Source organism: Amblyomma mixtum, chromosome 3 (genome assembly GCF_055824585.1).
Source record: "Amblyomma mixtum isolate Tamu chromosome 3, ASM5582458v1, whole genome shotgun sequence".
NCBI lineage: Eukaryota > Metazoa > Arthropoda > Arachnida > Ixodida > Ixodidae > Amblyomma > Amblyomma mixtum.
The window spans coordinates 268,226,452-268,246,721 of record NC_143014.1 but is presented as its reverse complement, the minus strand read 5'-3'; the positions used below and the strand labels follow the sequence as shown (position 1 = coordinate 268,246,721).

The 20,270-nt window shown below is 45.2% G+C and overlaps 1 protein-coding gene across 4 annotated transcripts in view; it reads left to right on the top strand.

The window, feature by feature from the left end:
- The first annotated feature begins 644 nt into the window (after nt 1-644).
- Nucleotides 645-20,270, top strand: part of LOC149354686 (uncharacterized) — a 38,731-nt gene continuing 19,105 nt past the window's right edge. For 2 of the 4 annotated variants that reach the window (XM_089583475.1, XM_089583473.1), the window contains exons 1-5: nt 4,649-4,836; nt 9,319-9,459; nt 10,060-10,122; nt 11,920-11,982; nt 20,160-20,222. In XM_089583475.1, coding sequence (XP_089439601.1) covers nt 9,341-9,459; nt 10,060-10,122; nt 11,920-11,982; nt 20,160-20,222 — 308 coding nt within the window. In that variant the 5' untranslated portion in view covers nt 4,649-4,836; nt 9,319-9,340. Of the gene's footprint in view, nt 868-4,648; nt 4,837-9,318; nt 9,460-10,059; nt 10,123-11,919; nt 11,983-20,159; nt 20,223-20,270 lie in introns of those variants that run through there. The other 2 variants (XM_089583474.1, XM_089583477.1) reach the window with 2 other exon arrangements.

Sequence of the window (20,270 nt, the reverse complement as noted above, 5' to 3'; positions counted from 1 at the left end):
TCACCATACACTACCATATGCCCCGTCAGATGATCGCACAGACGAGCTGTTTAGTCGGAGATAATTCGAAAGCATCGTAGTGCTCCCGAAAGTCGCTGAACTCTCGCAGTTCGGGCTCACACACAACGAACATATGCCACTGGCAGAAAAAGAAGCGCCCCCGACGCTGCAATTACCGAGCAAAAATTAACCACACGGACCGATTAGTTCTCAAGTCGAGTAAAGGGTTTGCGACGGGAGAGCAGTTGGCGCCTCTATGCGGCTGCATTTTTAGGTCGTCACTGCGATGCACCCTTGACAACGTTTTATTGTTTTGTACGATTAAATAAAGACTTTTGTAAACTTACTTTTTGATTAAAATAAAAACCTATTAAACTGCGGCGACCTAACGGCGTTCTTTCTCCAAAAAGAAAAGCTTCACTTACGATCATGGAGGAAGGAAAGAAGTTTTCCTTCCTCCATGCTTACGATGATTGACCCACACGCATTTTCCTTCCTCCATGCCCACACGTGACCAGTGACTGACACGTTAGAGAGAGGCATGCACTGGATTCGGCTTCGACTAAGGCATATTAACTCTATGGACTAAAAAGGCATAGAAGTCTAGGACACCATCATCATCATTAAAAGCGCAGCGCGTGAAGGACGGCGCTGATCTAACCAGCGTTCTTAGAACGTTGGATGTAACAGTGACGTGGACCTAATTGCATCGCCGTGGCGCACTTGATCTGTCGGCCAGCCTACAGTTACGTCCTGCAGGGGTCTTGGCTCGGTCCTTGAGGACGACAACCAGCTACCGCGAAGGGCGTCGCTCGGCTCTGTTTCCTCATGTTCGTTCCATGGCTGCATTCGACCACCCTAGCTTCGGTGAGTACGCTACGTGTCGCAAACGGTGCCTCTGGGCCTGCGAACGCCGTCGACAAATAATAATAACAATAATAATAATGATTGTTTTTTTTGGAAAGGAAATGGCGCAGTATTTGCCACGCATATCTCGGTGGACACCTGAACCGCGCCTTACTTATAGAAGAAAGGAAGCAAGAGGTGCTGTAGTGGAGGGCTTCTTAATTTCGACCAGTTGGGGATCTTTACGTGCACTGGCATCGCACAGCACACGGGTGCCTTTCGCCCCGCCGCGCTGGCTCAGTGGTTACGGCGCTCGGCTGCTGGACCGAAAGACGCGGGTTCGATCCCGGCCGCGGCGGCCGAATTTCGATGGAGGCGAAATTCTGGAGGCCTGTGTACTGTGCGATGTCAGTGCACGTTAAAGAACACCACGTGGTCGAAATTTCCGGAGTCCTTCATAGCCTGTGTTGCTTTGGGACGTTAAACCCCAATAAACCAAACCTTCATCGAAACACTGCCGCCGCAGTAGGGTTCGAGCTCGGGTAGTAGGGCTCAGTAGCTGAGCGCTCTAACCACTGAGCCACCGCGATTGAAGCTTGCGTGTAGGTGTACGTTGGAAATTTCACCCCAGCCAAACTGGCAGAGACAGAGAAGTGGAACCAGAACGCAACCCATTTAGTGACATGCATATGTGATATAGTGAACTAGAATACTATGGTGTGTGCGTGCTGTGTTCAGTATTGAGGTCACCATGTCACACGACCTCAATACTTCGTGTGCTTAAGTCACGAGGCCGCGGCCACATTTATTTGCATTTCGATGGGCTGAAAAGCGCAGCGGCATAGGAGAGGCGAAAAGCTGTGGCTGAGCTTTGGCACCTATAGCAAAACTTTGAGGCACGATATGAAAAAAGTTGCGGCTTTTGCGCCCTTAGCGTGGAAACATGGCGGCGTCCTTTCAAGCGACAGCCGCCCGCTTCAGCCGATTCAGCAGCTCTTGCGATTCCGGTCGGCATGTTTACCGGCAACTAGTGGTGTTTTTGCTTTTCGCTATGACTTACCTTGCTTCGACGATAAAGTTTAAGCTGCAATTCAGCCCAGTTTTTCAGATACGCTCTCGATTCTGGAGCGCGCAAGCCTAATGGAACCTCAAGCTGCACTGCTACCACTGCTACTGTCTGCAACGGCCCGAAACGGAGCAGAAACCTAGCAAAAACGTCTGGAACGAGACAAAAATAGGTTTGGAGGTTTTTCGCGGTGTTTTATGGACTTGAATTATGTAAAAAGAGTTGATATTAAATTTTCCTCAAGTTTTTGAACATTAGACGTCATGTGATGGCAAATATTCTTGCTCCAACGGCTTGTAGTTAACATTGCCTTTACTAGATGGTGCCACTATTTTACGTTTTTATTTGATTTTATTTTAATTTCGGGGGCATTTTGCAAAGGAAAATGAACGCTGCACTAATAATTCGTTTAAAAAACTTGGAAATATTATACTTTGGCAAGTTAGTGGCAATGTCGACCATTTTAGAAGGACCGTTGATCATCGGTTTCGAGATGGCGTTTAGCGTTTTCAAAACGCTACACTAAAACTGTCTTTGGGGATAAGTTGCTTGCGGCACGCTAACGTAATTTCCCTTAGGTCCGCTATCACGCTAACGCTATACTAAAACTCTCTAATAGTCTTGCCTTCATAATTAGTAGGAACGACATATATCTTACTTGAATTTTTGCAGAATGAAAATACTCTTAAGTGTAGCATTTTCGGTGATGCTAATGCATTTTCTTAAATCGCCCATCGGCGACTATCTACGATGTCTGGGTGGAGGTCTCGGTAATACGAGAGAATATCACGGAAGGAGAGCAGGTAGTGTGCGGGCCGCGGGTGAACGGACCGTCGTGTGAATCGCCCTTTAACGCCATTTTAACTACGTGCTAAGTCGCCTTCTTTGCGCGAGAAGGGCAACGCGAAAATCGCGAGCCGGCCGCCCTGCTCGCCCTGCTGTTCTGCTCGCCAGGAGCAGAACAGCTGTGAAATAAAATACGAGCAGAATCGCTTTATTAAGGCGAAAGCCTTTAATGCCTCATACTGTCGTGAGCAGGGAATGCTAGCAAGTGTGTTCGAGTTCCGGCGAAGAAAAAAAAAACTTTATTGAGACTGGGAATCGAACCAGGGCGTTTGGCACTTCAAAGGTAGTCGCTGCCATTTCGCCACGAACGCGGTTTGAGCATGAATAAAGGCAGATCTAGTGAACGCGCGGGTTTCGTGAGTCAAACAAAACAAATGAAAAAATTGCGAGTATGAAAAGAAACAAAAATATAAGGAAATTAGATCATAAAAGACGAAAACGTGGCGGCGGGGCGCGGAGGCAGACTCGCCGGAGGATAGACCGAAGAGCGCAACAGCCGTAAAAGAAAAAAAGAGAAGGCAGAAAAAAGAGGAGGAGGGGAGCGGAGGAGGAGGGGCGGCGCTGCGAGGAGGGTTCTGGGACGCCAACGAAGAATGAGCATCTATGGCGCACTTTCCTCAACTGCTCGAGTTCGTTTTTGGTCGTGCTCACAGGCTGTCTTTGACGGCGTTCACTCATATCAAGGTGGAATGCGTGCACGGATTTGAACACGCTCGGCATCAACGATAGCACGGGGATTTCGTCTACTGAGACACTGCTCGAAGCCGTCGGGAGACCGCCGGTGTTCACCGAGGGGTATTTGCTATGATAGACCATGTGAGAACGTATAAGTATCTAGGTGTATGGCTAAGTGAAGCAAAAAAATATCTGGAAGAGCATGAAAGGATTCTGAAGGATAAAGGAAAAAGGAATTCAGACATTATGAAGCATAGAGCACTATGGAACTATAATAGGTATGAGGTGGTTAGAGGGGTATGGAAGGGAATCATGGTACCGGGCCTCACATTTGGAAATGCAGTCCTGTGCATGAAATCAGAAGTACAGTCAGGGCTAGAGGTCAGACAAAGTGTAGGAAGCCTATAGCCTTGGGAGCCCATGGGAACACTCCGAATGAGGGAGTCCAGGGAGATATGGGTTGGGCGTCGTTCGAGGTTCGGGAGGCCATCAGCAAACTGAAATATGATCAGAGACTAACTCAAATGGAGGAAACAAGGTGGGCAAAAAAGGTGTACAAGTATCTGTACATGAAAAGTATTAACACAAAATGGACTAATAGAACCCGAAAGCTAAGAACGAAGTATTTACGGGTGAGGGATGGGACGCAACAAAAGACTAACGTGAAAGCGGAGGTAAAGGAGACGGAAAGAAAGAATGCAGGAAAAATCGGCGCTAGGCATATATAGGACACGAAAACAGGACATCAAAAAAGAGCGATTATTCGATAATTCGCGGGGCAGTTCACTGCTTTTTGAGGCTAGGACAGACAGGGCCTCTGAGAACAAAAACGTATAGGTCCAAATTTGAAGAAGTGGATATTTTGTGCTCTGCTTGTAAAACGGAAACGGAGACCATAAAACACTTGGTTCTGAGGTGCGCAGAACTCCGCCCAGCCCTCCCAGAGGGGACAGCAACGACCATAGAGATAGCGCTGGGATTTACTGGGGAGGACGGGCGAGTGGATGGGAAAAGCGTGACATTGACGAAGGGGAGGTTGGAGGATTGGTGGCGGAAATCAAGGGAGGCGTGAATTTCGAGGGTAAAAGGATAGACAGATTAGAAATTAACAATGGTGGAAGTATAGGCTAGGTGGCGAAAGCTACCGCCCGGTACAAAGGGTAAAGCCATTATCATCCATCCATCCATCCATCCATCCATCGTTCATCAGTGATTCAATGCGGCGTGCGCTGCAGAGCGGTTGTCGGCGTATTGTGAAAACGTTTTGTGTCTTGTGCGTGCAGTGTTCGTGTGCCATTCGCGCTCCCGTTTCCATCGGTAGTGAAACCTCGTTGCTACTAATGCGTGTTCTTGCAACGCTCTAGTGATTGTTGCCATGTTTGTTCTTCGGCGGCTGCGACTGGGTGAGTGGCGGGGGTTATGACATGGGCGGAGTGCGATATTGTAAAGGAAGCATATGCGCCTGCTTTGTTCTTAGTATATTGGAACTTTGTTGCATGCCCGCTTGAAACGTATGGTGTTTGAAGCGTCTAGCCAGCTATTCGCCTCTGGGACGTGCCAGACTGAAGTGTATTTATTCTTATCGAGGTCAAGTCTGTATTTTTGGTTGCGCGCTGTCTTTAGATTCGTTTCCTGTAGCAGCTGGGTTGTGCAATTGCTTTTCTCGCCGAATTCATGGTAAAGGATGTTGAAAGAGGCAAAGCATTTTCGCACTTTATAAGAGGGAAAATTTTTTAACTGTCCAAATAGTTTCTGTATTTTGTTTGCCACCCGTCGTCTATTGTTGTCTGAACGTTATTGCTCTGAGCTTTCACAGTGTAATGAAGCCTTGACTGAATTTGGAGGCCTTTTCTCACGTGTTGTGCCCATGACTTGTGATAGTGTTATTTATGGTAACAGGTACTTAGTGAAATCAGAATCTACATGTGCATTGAATTTCAATGGTGCCTGTGGTTATGTTGAAGAACAATAATTCAATGCAATCATTACGCACAATAATTGACCTTCATTGTCTGTATTGCGGATCAGAAGTAGTGTGCAACTATGCAGTGACATTATAAGCTAGTATTTCACCAAGTAGAGAAAATTGTTGCATACAGCAGCAGCTCTGCATGTTAAACATGAAAAACAGCATTGAAATAATGTGCAATGCTGTGAAACCTATACTGCAGCCATTAGGTACTCCTACCTTTCTAGAAACAGTCTGAAAAAGGTACATACATGTATGTTGATTATTCTGTACCAAACTAGAGCTGCAGATGTGATAAATGCTATGTTGCAATGCTACAAGAGTGGATTTATGGGTCATTCTTAAAGGGGGCTGTCCCATTTGAAACATGTATACCTTGGATTTTCTTCGTTGAGAAAAAGCCGCCGCGGTGGCTCAGTGGCTATGGTGCTCGGCTGCTGGCCCAAAAGACGCGGGTTCGATCCCGGCCGCGGCGGCTAGAATTTCTTTGGAGGAGAAATTCTAGAGGCCCGTGTGCTGTGCGATGTCAGTGCACGTTAAAGAACCCCAGGTGGTCGAAATTTCCGGAGCCCTTCACTACGGCGTCCCTCATAGCCTTAGTCGCTTTGGGACGTTAAACCCCACAAAAACAAACAAAACAAACAAAAACGTTGAGAAAAACGGTTCATCATGGTTTTCCTATGCAAAATTTCAGTCTTTGGGACAGGGGTGATACATGCCCCCCCCCCCCAAATAAATCCTCGCCTGCTGTGCTATTATAGGCACTGTAGGCCCTCTGTTTCTGTCACTTCATGAGTGCCGCTTAGAGTTGTGAATCGAAAAACGTTGGAATGATCGCCTTTACGAACACGTTATGATAGTGAATTTTTCAGTCAGGGTCAAGAACTTGAACTTTTTAGTATATTTGCCCATCCTTACTGCTGTATAGAAAAGCTTACCTGGCATGGCCAGCTGCACGAAAACATGGTATGAAGATAAATGTAGTATTCAAGATGAAAACCAAAGTACTGTAGGATTTTCTTGTCTTCACTGCTACGGTAGTATTCAAAATGAAAACCAAAGTACTGTAGGATTTTTCTTGTCTTCACTGCTGCGGTAGTATTCAAAATGAAAACCAAAGTACTGTAGGATTTTTCTTGTCTTCACTGCTGCGGCAGAAGGCACTGTTGATACAGCCGCTGCGGTATCTCGTTGGTTATGGTGCTCGGCTGCTGACCCAAAAGACGCGGGTTCGATCCTGGCCGCGGCGGCTAGAATTTCTTTGGAGGAGAAATTCTGGAGGCCCGTGTACTGTGCGATGTCAGTACACGTTAAAGAACCCAAGGTGGTCGAAATTTCCGGAGCCCTTCACTATGGCGTCTCTCATAGCCTGAGTCGCTTTGGGACGTTAAACCCCATAAACCAAACCAAACCAGCACTGTTGACACAGCCAGCTGCCCAAACATACGCATTGCATTATTCAGATTGCATTATTCAACATCAAGAGCAGCATTAAAGGGACTATGCAACAAATTAAAAGTCGCTTGTAAATGTTTTCAATGCTTAGAAATGACGCTCAGAGGCATTCACTCCAAGTATGAGTCTTCGGAACTGAGCTGGCAATTTACTATGAATTTTTAAAAACCGGGGTTTTTGGAATTCGCAGGCCAATTGGTGTCTTTATAGTGACCGACTTTGAAAGTAAAATCGGGAAAATATACGTCACTAGTCCTGTGACGTCGGCACGCCACCACACGCTGTCATTCACTGGAGCCACGGCAGCCACGACATATGGGCACACTTCTGGTAGCCGTGAAAATCGTCTGCTCGTGCTGCTGCGTGACCCCCTGGGGCAACGGCGAGCCAGGGCATTGCCTTCGCGCATATGTTTTCAATTTATCTCTACCGCCTCCTTCTGTTGGGAGTTCGGAAGCCACTCGCACTGCCTTTGCCGCAGTGACAAGCAAAGAAAGAAAAGTTGTTCGTTCCTGTGTCCTGTGTTTTTGCTGTTCCCTCTTAACAAAGAAATCAGACACGTGCCGCAATCCAGGAAGGCGGAGAGAGACCAGAGAGACGCTACTGACGCTGCTGCTGGAGTGCTGGGTGTGACAACCGGAGTCGCATACCGCACGTCAGCGAATGACGTATTCATGGACGGGGCCCAGTCCCAGAGCTGTTTTCTTTATTTTTTGGTGCCCTGCGTGTACGAGTTGAGGGGGGAGAGGAGCGTAATTTTTAATCGTCTATAACTTCGTTCTTATTCATGCTAGCTCAAAGATTCTTGCGGTGGGGTGACGAGTGATGGAATGCCTCTCTCTCGTCTGCTTTACGTAATCTCAATTTATTGCATAGTCCCTTTAAAAGGCAATTTGAACACTAAGCTGTGGTGTGACCATGGATGGCAGCATTGTTCATGACTCAGCCAAAAGGAGGAATATGCACACTCATTCAGCACTTTGATTGTTTGCGTACTGCTATCAAAGTAAGCGCTATAAAGTCATAGTACGGTTACCATTGCTGTAACTAGAAGTTCAGCTAGAACGATCTGTGGTTTTTCACATATATCAATGTGTGTTTTAACTTTATTCGAAAATAATGAGCAAACTGCTTAGCATACACACTGTGGATATTCAGAACGACAGCGTGTGTAGTGGTATGTGGGGTGTAACATACCGAAACTGCAGGTAGCTTTTGAGAGATGCTGTAGCTGACGACTGGGGATTTATTTCGACCACTTAAGGTTCTTTAACATGCGCTGCCATCACACAGCTCATGGGGATGTTTTGCGTTTCGTCTCTACCGAAAACACGACAGCCGTGACTAGGATTTGTTGATGCGACTATGGGCTCGACTGTGGGCTCTGCTGCGAAACGCCATATGCGCCAAGTCACCGGAGGGGGGGGGGGGGGGGGGGGCAGAAGACAGTGCACAAGATTTGGAAGGCCTGCACAATGAAGCTGCGATTTTATCATTTTCTGGATACTATCATTTTCTACTCCATGTGTGACCTGTGATTCTGCAGTTGAGTACATACACGAAGGGAAAAAGAGGGGCTCGTTATGACATAATAGACGAAGCCAAAAATAACCGAAAGAAAGGAGCATAGGTGATGCTTTGTCTTTGTATGCAATAGGTAGCCTTTGGTAGTCTGGACGCTAATGTTCGGTCTGGTTCCATGTGGCGGAACCACGGGAATATAGGACATACTACGCCTGCTGCTATGGGCGAGAGTGACATTGGTGATCACTCTGTAGGTTAGTTTACACTGCACATAAATAGCCCCGAAAGCAGAATAGACAGCTGTCGCCAGTTGGTAGACCACTGTACGCAAAATCTGGAGGTCATGTGTTTGAATCCCAGGGACATGTGATTGGTTTTCCTCCGCTTTCTAATCGGTTACCTTTACATGATAAAATAATTACACTGTTAATATTCTATTGATTAATGCCACAGTTTAAGAATAATAAAAAGAAACATCCCCATGATCCTTGACTTTGGTGGCTTTGGTCATCCTTCGCGCATACCGTTGAGCAGTCCATTGCGTGAGACAAATTTGTGCTTCGCACAAGCTGTCCCACATGTGCCGCCCTGAAACTGGAAACTCTCCTCGCTCTGTGCGCCGATCTAGCTTTTCCTTATTTTTGTCTTTCCACAATCAGTGGGGCTAACTTCACCTATTTTGTCATCAGCCAGTCGGATAATAGAGGGCAAACATCAAGTCTGTAGCGCGAATGAACAAAGGACAAAATTTAATCCTTATGGAAACCTCTTCGCTGTGGGGAGGAAGGGGGCAGGGCAGGCTTCATTATCTAGGTATGACAGCTACCATGACCAAAGAGCATGTATTGGCTTAGGGCTTAATATAGGCTCTATTAGGACATTGTGCTACTTATTATTCGCTTTGATTAGTAATGTGCTGATTTTATTTATTAACCAGACACAAAGACTGCCCACAAGGCATGAAGTCCCTGCTTCCCAGGAGAACCATTGCGGCGTTCTACTGGACTGATGCTTGGCCCGTCGGAGGTTTTGGAGAAGCAGGTCACAGAGCTCCATCTCTTCAAGGCCGGACTACCACGTAATGTATTCTGCGCTCACTTGCACTGCAGTAGTCCCAAACATGCCAAAGTTAATGCCCGTAGAGAAGAGGATGTCCTCTTCGGTTGACAGCTGGGGTGTCTCGTACGGTGCTTCCGTGAGCTTGCTGTTGTATGCTTGGAAGCGGCTCATTGGTGCAATCCTTGGCAATGTGACCACCTTGCTTTAAATTTTTATATAGTTTGTTGTACAAAAAATCCTATTGTATGATATTTGAACTCGATAGCGTTAAAGGCCCTGTACCTAGAAAATCCGGCGTCAGCGTTGTTGTGAGAGCAAAATCACGAACTTGAGTCAGGCAGATGGCACCCAGAGAGGAACCTAAGGGGCAGGAGGCCACCTAGGTCACGTGACTCTGTGGCATCATCACAACCTGCCCACTGAATAGAGAGAGAACTGCTCACCTCGGCAGGTGGCATTTTAATGATTGGTTGTTTGGGAAGAGAAATGTATGTATTATTTTTGGATTTTTTTTGTGCAGCAGAACAGTTTCATTATAGGAGCGTGACTTTCGAACATCTGTGTGTCACTTTCTTTTGAACCAGAAATTTAAGGGTCTTGTGTTCTACACTTTGTGCAGATCTCGCAATAACACCTTTGTCGCGTCCTGGGGAGACCAGAAGAGGGCACAAAGCCCGTTGGTGTGAGTGCCTACAAGTGATCTGAGATGTGAAGAGAAAAACATGGCAAGTTGCTCCGCAATTATTTAAGGTCACCGCAAGTACTATTGATGAAAAGAGCCAAAAATGTCAAGGAAAGGCTGTGCTCTTCATTGGTTAAAACTTTGATAGGATGTCTGTGCCTGACTTGATAAGTAATATCTTTTTATGCCACAGTCACAAAGAAATCACATCTCTTGGCTTGAGCCTGCATAGAACCTAATTTAAGGTTATTTTCAGCTGGCCTCTCAGTCTAGCCTCGAATATGCTGCAATTTCGCCATTTCAAAAGTGGCCCTTTTCACAGGTGTAACGGCTTTTTATGGTTTCATTCTGGACGTCAGTGGCCGAGTAAACGTTCGTGACTTCATTAAGTGGTAGACTTTTTCTAGGAGATTTTTTTTATATTCTAACCACTTTTAAGCTTTTTATGAAACACCTGAGATACAAAATAATTGAAAGCTGTGTTCAAACTTGCACGTCTGAGTTTCTTCCTGTTCAGCTCCCCAGATATGGAGGATTTCTGTCGACATCTGTGTCCTGATCTTCAGGGATGAGTATCCATCAAAGGATTTCTTTGTTTTTTTCAGAAGCATGCAGGTTATGTTTAATTAAAACACTGCATTGCGAATGCCTTCAGGAGGCATTTCAATTGGATTAAAATGGGCGGCTCTAGCTTAAAGGGAAACTGCATAGGTTTTAGATATCAGTGACCTTAAGGGGGTCGAATGTGTGAAACTTGCAGGTAAAGGATGCAAAGTATTTTTGGGCTAGCACTTGAAATAGTGAAGTAATCGCCGGTTAAAATCCGGATGCCCCTCAAGCTTCTCCGCAGTGCACAACGCAGATGGGGGGGTGCATGATGACGTTATCAAAGGTATCGGTACATTTCCAACGCACAAATGCCTGCTTTGAAGGAAAAAAACCAGCGCCACCGAAGGCAAACCCTGCCGAGAGTTGTTTGGCAGAGTTTAACGAGTCGGGGCAGGGTGTGGCTGACGACAGCGGTAATTTGAAATCATACCTTCCGTGACATCACGCTGAGTTTCCCTGCACTTCTTTGGTGCACTGAGGAGGAGCACAAAATTCAATCGTCGATTATGTCACTATTTTAAATGCTAGTGCAAAAACACTTGGCATGCTTTACCTACAGCCTATGTAGATTTGAATCCTTGAATATCGCGAAATTCTGAAAAAAGTGCTGCAGTTGCCTTTTAAGGCAATTGTTAGTGAACTTCAACACTTCTAAGCCGAACAGCATAAATGCAAGCGCTCCATAGTTATATACCAAGTATTTCAGGGAAAACTAAAAAATGTTCAGAAATATGTTAGGGTTTATGGTGGTTTAACGGGACCTTCAATCGTCATTTGGTTGACTTGCTAGTCAAAACATTATGTGGTGGGTACACTGGCAAGAAATCGTGCAAAGGCTTTATTTTCGATTTCTGTTGCTACGCTATGAGTGAGCCTTTAAAGACACTTTTCTTAAGAGTGCATTCCTAAAAACATGCCTTACAGCCACCACACATTAAATAAATCTCCTGCCATAAGTGATATATGGCCCATAGCTAACGCAACATTTCCAGCTTCTCTGTTAATATTTGGGCTCGAATTTGACCTCTAGTATGTGTGGTGACTGAAAAGAACTATGCGTGGTCTTATTAGATGCTTTCTTTTATGCAGGAGAACAGTTTCATTCTAGGAGCATGATTTTCGTGCATCAGAGTGTCACTTTCTGTTGAGCCAGAAATTTAACGGTCTTATGTTCTACATTTTGTGCAGATCTCGCATAAAACACCTTCGTCGCGTCCTGGGGAGACCAGAAGAGGCCCAAAGCCCATTAGTGTGAGTGCCTACAAGTCCCTTCAAGACTTCACAAAATTTTCAAGAATAACTTATTGTTTATGCTGGTTTAACATCCCAAAGTGACTCAGGCTAAGAGAGACGCCGTAGTGAAGTCCTCTGGAAATTTCGAATACCTGGGGTTCTTAATGTACACTGACATCGCACAGTACACGGCCCTCGACAATTTTGCCTCCATCGACATTCGACTGCCACGGCTGGGATCGAACTCGCCTCTTTCGTGTCTGCAGCTTAGCGCCATTACCACTGAACCACCGCAGTGGTTCAAAAATAGTGTTTTGAGGGCAAAAGTATGGCTTTTGCGGCCTAGTATCACCAGTGTTGGCTGACACTGGAAAACTGGTGTATTGTCTTGAGTAGTAAGCTGATTAACTAATTTCTTATAACTAAATAACTAACCTTTTAACTATTATGTATAGCCTAACTGATTGTTATTAGTGATTTATAGCCGGTCGTTAGTAATAGGCATATCAGTTTTTAGAATTTTGAAACTCAATTACCCTCAATTCTGAGGTACGACAAAATTTTGCTGCATCCTGCGAAAATTCATGCGCTTTCGAAAGCATGCAAGGAAAGTAACCCTTCCAGTGCACGTAGCTGCTCGAAAAAGCCACACTTTGTTGAGCCACAGTGCCCAGGGTAATCGGGCTTTCGAAATTCTAAAAGCAAGTTGATATGGCTGTTACTAACGACCAGCTACAAATCTCTAATTTCAACTAGGTGCCTAACTCTGTTAGTTAAAAATGTGAATTATTAAAAATTAGTTAACCAGCACGATGCTTAAGACAGTTGACCAGTTTTCTGGTGTTTGCCAACTCTGGTAATACTGTGTCTGAAATCCCGTATTTTTCTCCAAAAGCCTATTCTTTGAAATTTTTGGAAGTGTTCCCTGAAACACCTGGTACATTTCGTGTGTGTGGTTACAAGGCAGAGTTTCTTTATGTAATGAATAATGGACGTATGGAAACTTTCCACTTGAATTAGATTGGCATCCTTTTTCAGCTTAGTCTTTACTCAACAACGTATTCAGACATGACTACTGGACAATTACTGCAACTTATTAGGAGTTCTAGCTTATGGGCTGCTGGACCTCTATGCAGGCTGCACTGCTGGGAGGATGGGGAACCCAAACTGAAGTTTGGAGGCATGACTAAGGCTCTGCTACTTTTTAAAAATGGCGATGCTGCAAGGGCTCTCTCTCAAGGATTCCAAGGAGCAGCGTTTGTAGACAACTTGCCGAACTCATTCTTTTGCTTTTTAAAAATAGCGATGCTACAAGGGCTCTCTATCAAGGATTCCAAGGAGCAGCGCTTGTAGACAACTTGCTGAACTCTGCCACGTTTTCTGCAGACAACTGAAACAGCGCTCATTGAGCGCATTTCATGTGCTGCTATGCTGCGGTTTGTACACCTGTTAGTTTCTTACTCACAAGTTAATGATTTGAGCTTGCGCACGGTAGGCATTCTGTTTCATCATCATCATCAGCCGGACTACACCCACTGCAGGGCAAAGGCCTCTCCCATGTCTCTCCAATTAACCCTGTCCTTTGTCAGTTGCCGCCACTCTATCCCCGCAAACTTCTTAATCTTATCCGCCCACCTAAGTTTCTGCCGTCCCGTGCTACGTTTCCTTTCTCTTGGAATCCACTCCGTTACCCTTAAGGACCAGCGGTTATCTTGCCTTCGCATTACATACCCTGCCCAAGCCCATTTCTTCCTCTTGATTTCAACTAAGATGTCATTAACCCGCGTTTGTTCCCTAACCCACTCCGCCCGCTTTCGATCTCTTAACGTTACACCTATCATTTTCCTTTCCATAGCTCGCTGCGTTGTTCTTAACTTAAGCTGAACCCTCTTTGTTAGCCTCCACGTTTCTGCCCCATAGGTGAGTACCGGTAGGATACAGCTGTTTATACTTTTCTCTTCAGGGATATTGGTAAGGTACCATTCATTATCTGAGAGAACCTGCCATATGCGCTCCACCCCATTCTTATTCTTCTAGTTATTTCCCTCTCATGATCCGGATCTGCGGTCACTACCTGCCCTAAGGAGACATATTCTCTTACTACTTCCAGCACCTCGCTACCAATGGCGAACTGCTGTTCCCTTGCTAGGCTGTTGAACATTACTTTGGTTTTCTGCATGTTAATTCTTAGCCCCACCGTTCTGCTCTGCCTGTCTAAGTGATTGATCATGCTTTGCAGTTCTTGTCCTGAGTGGCTTAGCAAGGCAATGTCATCAGCGAATCGCAAATTACTCAGGTATTCTCCATTAACTCTTATCCCCAACTGTTCCCATTCCAGACCCCGGAATACCTCCTGTAAGCAGGCAGTGAAGAGCATTCTGTTTACTTTATTTATTTTCAGTACACCCTGCAGTGCCGAAGCATTATAGCAGGATGGTGGGTACAACAGTGACGAGCAGTTAAATAAAATCATGTGAGGCAAAGAACAAAAAAAGGGGCAGGAAAGGAAGACAAAGGAGTAATGTATCCAGATAAAATAAACAGATATACAACAGAAGGAGCAGCAGTGCATTAGGTCAGATAATGGTTTGAAAGAACAGTTAAATTACAAATTATTCTTTAACTGGAAAAATACATGTCGAACACTCACAACTCCAACCGGCAGCTTGTTCCAGTGAGAAATAGTATGTGGAAAAAATTAACACTTTTTGTAGTTCGTTTTGCAGGTAATTTTCCATATTTTAAAACTGCAGTCTGGCTTGTTAGAAATATAGTGGGGTGCTTTGAGGTCCTCTTTCTTATCAATGCCTGTCGTGTCGCTGTATATTGAGTGCAAAAATTTGAGCCTTTGCTTTTGGTGCCTTATCTGTAGTAGTTCCAGTTCATTACGGCTCTTTCTCTCTGTTATGCTGACATGCCTGGAGTACTGCCTTGATATAATTTTGGCTATGCGGGATGTACTGCTTCTAAATTACTAATCAGGTACCACCGGTGTGGATTCCTGACTGTGGAAACATATTCCAATTGAGGCCTGTGACTTGTATGCTGTGCATTTGAGAATCTGTGGAGTAGCCCCAAAGTTCCGTATTAGGAGGCTGAGCATTTTCCCAGCTTTTTTGATGCTCATTTTAATGATTTTCAAAGGACAGATCAGTGGTTAGCAGAACACCTAGATATTTAACATCAGTTGCCGCACTGAGAATAGTATCACCCAGTTTATCGGTAGTTTGATGATGGATTTTTATGATGCAAGGGCATCTGTGGCCAAAGAGTGCCATAGTGCAAGGTACATATATTTTTTTACTCAAGGTGGGGTCAAAAGACCCATTTCCCAAGCATTTTACACTAAATAAGGCAAGCACCAGACTAGGGGTAAGCTTCTACCCATTGTATCACCGCCGGGTACCCGACGGCACTGGGGATTGAACCCCGCACCTCCCACTTGCATGGAGGATGCTCAGACCACTAGGCCATCACTGTTGTTTGTAGGCAGCTTCATTGGAGATCTTAGACTTAGTAATTGTTACTCAGTAACATTTATTGGTGGTCAGGCCAAGTAGTCAGGTTTGGCACCAGGAGGTTATGCTGTTAAGGTCAAGCTCTAGGGCATCTACATCATGTTGGTTACAGATTGATCTAAACAACACAGTCGTGTCTTATTTGGAAAGAAATGTTTGAAGTGATATCATTTATGTAGATTAAGAAGAGTAGTGGCCCCAGCATCGAGCCTTGTGGCACTCCCGAAGTGACTTGAACAAAACTAGATTTTTGACCTACAGTTTCTGCATATTGTATTTTGTCACTGAGATAGTCTCCAGTTACTTTCATCACTATATTATCCAAGTCAAGTGTTCTCATTTTGTGCTTTAGTAGTTTATGTGAGACGGAATCAAATGCTTTGTGATAGTCGAGGAAAATTGCATTGGTACGCAACCTTCTTTTCAGCAGTATCCGCAAGCTCATAAAAAAGTTCAGCCAGCTGAGTGGTGCAGGAGATGCCTGGGGAAACAATGCTGGTTTGCACATGGTGCAAGAGGTGTGCCGTGTGCAAACTTGGGAGCTGGCAGTGTGTTTTGAGGATAAAATTGGCCGTTGCTTCCCGCCCCCTTGGCGATTTTTTCCTTATTGTGTCATGTGCTTATTCACTGTGGGCACAAAAATAGGCTTGACAAGAACAGTGTGCTTCTGCGTGGTTTCCTTAAACCTGTGCTCATGAGCTTCCTTTTCTGGAGAGGGTTAGTGAGAGTGCCAAATAACATTCTTTCATAACAGTGTACAAGCACTTGCAGGCAAACAAAACAATTTTCGCGTGCATGCGGTGCATACACAAGTCAGCCGAGAGCTAGTCGGTCTGCCCGATCAGTTCTATGGAGTCGCTTGGAGAGGGTGCTGTTAAGTGCTGTCTGCAGTGCCCTGTGGTCTTAGTTGTCTTCCTTACACACAGCAAGCCATGGCTCCAGCGCTACCTGCCGTATACTTCACGCTCCTTTTGCTAAGTTTCTGCCTCTGGTCTCAAAATTCGCTTGCATTGCATACTTGAGGTTTGTGTCTTGTCTGCCAGCTTGATGTAAAGTGAAGGTTTTATATTAGAAGGATTCTCTGATTGTTTCAGACAGAACTGGTGCCATTCATGCTATTCAGATTGGTGCCTTTCAGACTGATGTCAAACTGTAACTCGAGAAATGTAAACAGCCAATATGGCAGGTTTCACAAAAGGGCCTTAAGGAAAGGAAAATGAAATGAAATGAAAATTGCTTTTAAGGAAAGGAAATGCCTGTCTCTCATATCTTGGTATACACCCGAAAGGAATGGACACCACAGTGCGTATCTCTAAAGCAACCTTCTAAGACAGCACCATATTCACTATATGCGCGTCTCCTCCTCCGCCTCCGCACAGGCAGTGTGTGGACGGCCGAACGCCTCCACCATTATCGTGGTGCTCCCAGTGCATGGTGCGCCAACTGCTACAGCCATGACGTGAAACCAAGCACAACTGCAGTTTTCGCTTGTATATCAAGGCTTAACCAGAGCTAAGCCACTGCCTAATTTTTTTAACTTTGTATGCCCGGAAGAGGACCAATTGGAGGCTACTTCTGGAGGCTGATGGTGCATTGAGGCATTCTGAAGCTGGAGGCGGCAGTACGCACATGCAGAAGGAAGACTATACTGCCTGGGATACACTACGATTCAAGCCAATGCCAGCACAAATAGCAAAGCTTTGTTTGCTGATGCCTCGGGCTACTCGGCCATCTCCTAATATTTTTTTATTGTTGTTTAATTGAACAACAGGCACCTCATTGACCCTCCTAGTGGCTTACTCGAGTGGATCGAATTCACCGATACCGGCATACGGCTTCACGCCAACATCAGTCTATTACTTCGCCCGCATATCAATATTCTGCGAGGCCAAGAGAGGGCAGCCATTCAGGAGATTGAACTTGCACAGGATACTCCTCCCGCACTAAAATGAACTGTTCTCTGAATGCCAGCTTAGTTGAATGCAGTGATTCTGGATATTTATACATCATGCTGCTTTTCCACGCACTAACAGTCTAATGAACATGAAAAGTTCACATAGAATCCCATAATGTTTGATTACAGGAAGAAATGTTAAAATGTAAGGTGTGACCTGAATGTCCTTTTTTAAGAGTTTACTGAAGTATGTTCCAAAAAGACAGCATCGAGACAAAATATAAAACATTCTCAAAGTTTCTACTTGCTTGTTCTGGTAGCAATTCGCTGACCACAGCGCAGTTGTCCCCGTGGGGTTAAGGCATGTCTTAATACCTAAAGCTCACCTCTGGAGTCTAAAAAAAGGCTTTTGGGGCCATTTGAATCCACATTTGCTGAACTGGCTTTAATACACTAGTGTCAAGAAAGGCTAGGTAGGGCTGCAGCAAAGAGTGGGGAAACTGAGTGTATCAGCCAAAACTCTCACGGCTATGTCGAGAAGAGCCAGTTGGGCACTTAGTTGCCTATAAAGCACACAGCTAATATTAAAACAATAAAAACCCTGAAACATGTAGGTACATGACAAAAAGTACACAGCAGATTTCCCACTCTGTCAAGGGAGCAAAAAAGAAAAACAAAAAAAAACGTCTAAGCATAGGCTCCCTGACAGAGCACCAGAGAGAAGGCACAAAAACTCTACGCAGTGCATGTACCGTCTCTCTCTTACAATGCAGCACATGCAACAGCGTCGCAAAAAAGATGTTTCAAATTCGTGCCTGTGCAGACACAAAGTGCTGCCGTGACATGCAAGCCTGAATTTTTCCTCATACTCTTTTTATCAGTAGAAAAAAAGAGAGTGACATCATCAGCATAGGCCAAAACCTTGCAAGAAGCCACAATTAGCTGTGTACTTGAGCTGTAGTGGCTCAAGATATATAAAACAAATTGCAAAGGCGATGTAGAACAGGTGGTTTGCTGGAAATCTTTGGTAAGCTCTTGGTTATTAGGGAGAGCCAAAGTTCCTACAAGGCTCTTTTTGGGTGGGGTTGCTCTGAGCGGGTGCTCCCACTTCATACCATGTGGTAGAGGGCGGAAGGTGGGGGCTACGAAAAAGATGTGCTGTAGATGTGCTGGTGGGATGACTGGAAGTCGGTCTTGGGGGGACGGAATCGTGTCTGTAATTGCTCATACTGGATAGCTTCCTTACTCAGTAGAGTGCAATAAGGTGGATTTTGCATGCGGTGGTCAAGACAGCACCCGCGAAAGTACTCTGGTAAGAGAAATTCCCGACTGACAGAAGCCTCAGGGGAGGCCTATCACTCGTGCTACGAAATATCTGAAGCTGCTGCGATGAAGGGCTACTTGGTATGACATTCTGTAAACATAAAAACTGCGCAAAGCACAGGAAACACGCACAAAAACACACATAGTGAGGCTTGGCCCTGACAAATGTTTGAGTCATATTTCCATCAAACCGTACAGTAAGGAAGTGAAATTTCTCGGCGCGACTAGGTGAATGCATTTGTGGCAGTGTGTTTTTTTCTTTTTGTGTCTCGTCCTTTGCACAGTTTCCAAGTTTATACACAGGAGCCTCCTCTTCAGCTCATGGAGGTCTCCTCATTTCATGCAGACTCTTGGCAGGCGTCCAAAGCTGCCGCAGCACCAGCCTCGTTATTTGGGCCCGAACTTGTGTATTTGGAAATTTCCTTATTCATTTGCACCAACATCTTAAGCAGAATTGTTTCTTCAAAGCTTAGCTTACCACACATTCCAGCCCAGGGCTGTGATTTGTACGGGATTTTGATGTGAATGCCGACCGGGAAAGCAAAGACAAAGGCTAGAGCTCATCAGTTCTGTTTTGTTTAGCCAATATTTTCAGGGATGGTTTGTCCGGACTTGTTCACATTGAACGTTTCGTAATTTTCAGCAGCTTTGGCTCTCTGCTAATTTTATTACCCCCCCCCCCCCCCCCACACAAGCAAGCAAGCAAGCAAGCAAAGAAACAGAAAACCGATGGAGCCTGTTCTTTGATCGCGATGTACCTAGCATGAATTACCAGGACAGAAAGTACACATTTGCAGCGTCACATAAATCGCTCTAGACATTCCTCCCTCTGGCTATTTCTGCAATAAAATTCATCCTATCCTCTCCTCGTTTTTCACTATACTTTCTGCACATTCGCCATTGGGACCGGTCACATTTAGTTCAGGTTACAGCAGCTGATGCATTCTTTTCGGATGCATGGCATAGACATCTGTCGCAAGTTCGTGCTGCCAGAAAAGGGAGGATGAGGATGATCAGAAATAAGACCTTGAATCGTCATTTGCTTCACTTGCTAGCCAAAACATTGAGTGGTGGGTATACCGGCGAAAAATCATGCAAAGACTTCCATTTTCGTTGTCTGTTACTGCTCTACCAGAGAACCTTCAGAGACATTTTTCTTGAGTGCATTCCTGCAAACATGCCTTAGAGCTGCCAGATATTAGCCAGATATTAAATAAATCTCCTGCCATAAGTGATATATGGGCCATCGCTCATGCGAAATGTCAGTCTTCTTTGTTAATAGTGGCCCTCGATATGTGTGTGCTCAAATTTTATCTCTAGTAAACGGTATGTGTAGAGACTCAAAAGAATTGTATGTAGTCTTTTTAGAAGTTTTGTTCTAGGAGGGTGACTTTTGTGCATCTGTGTGTCACATTCTGCTGAGCCAAAAATTTAAGGGTCGTGTTCTAAATTTTGCGCAGGCCTCGTCTGCAATGCCTTCGTCGCGTCCAGGGGAGACCGGAAGAGGCACAATGCCCACCGATGTGAGTGCCTACAAGTGATATTAGATGTGATGAGGAAGACATAGGAAG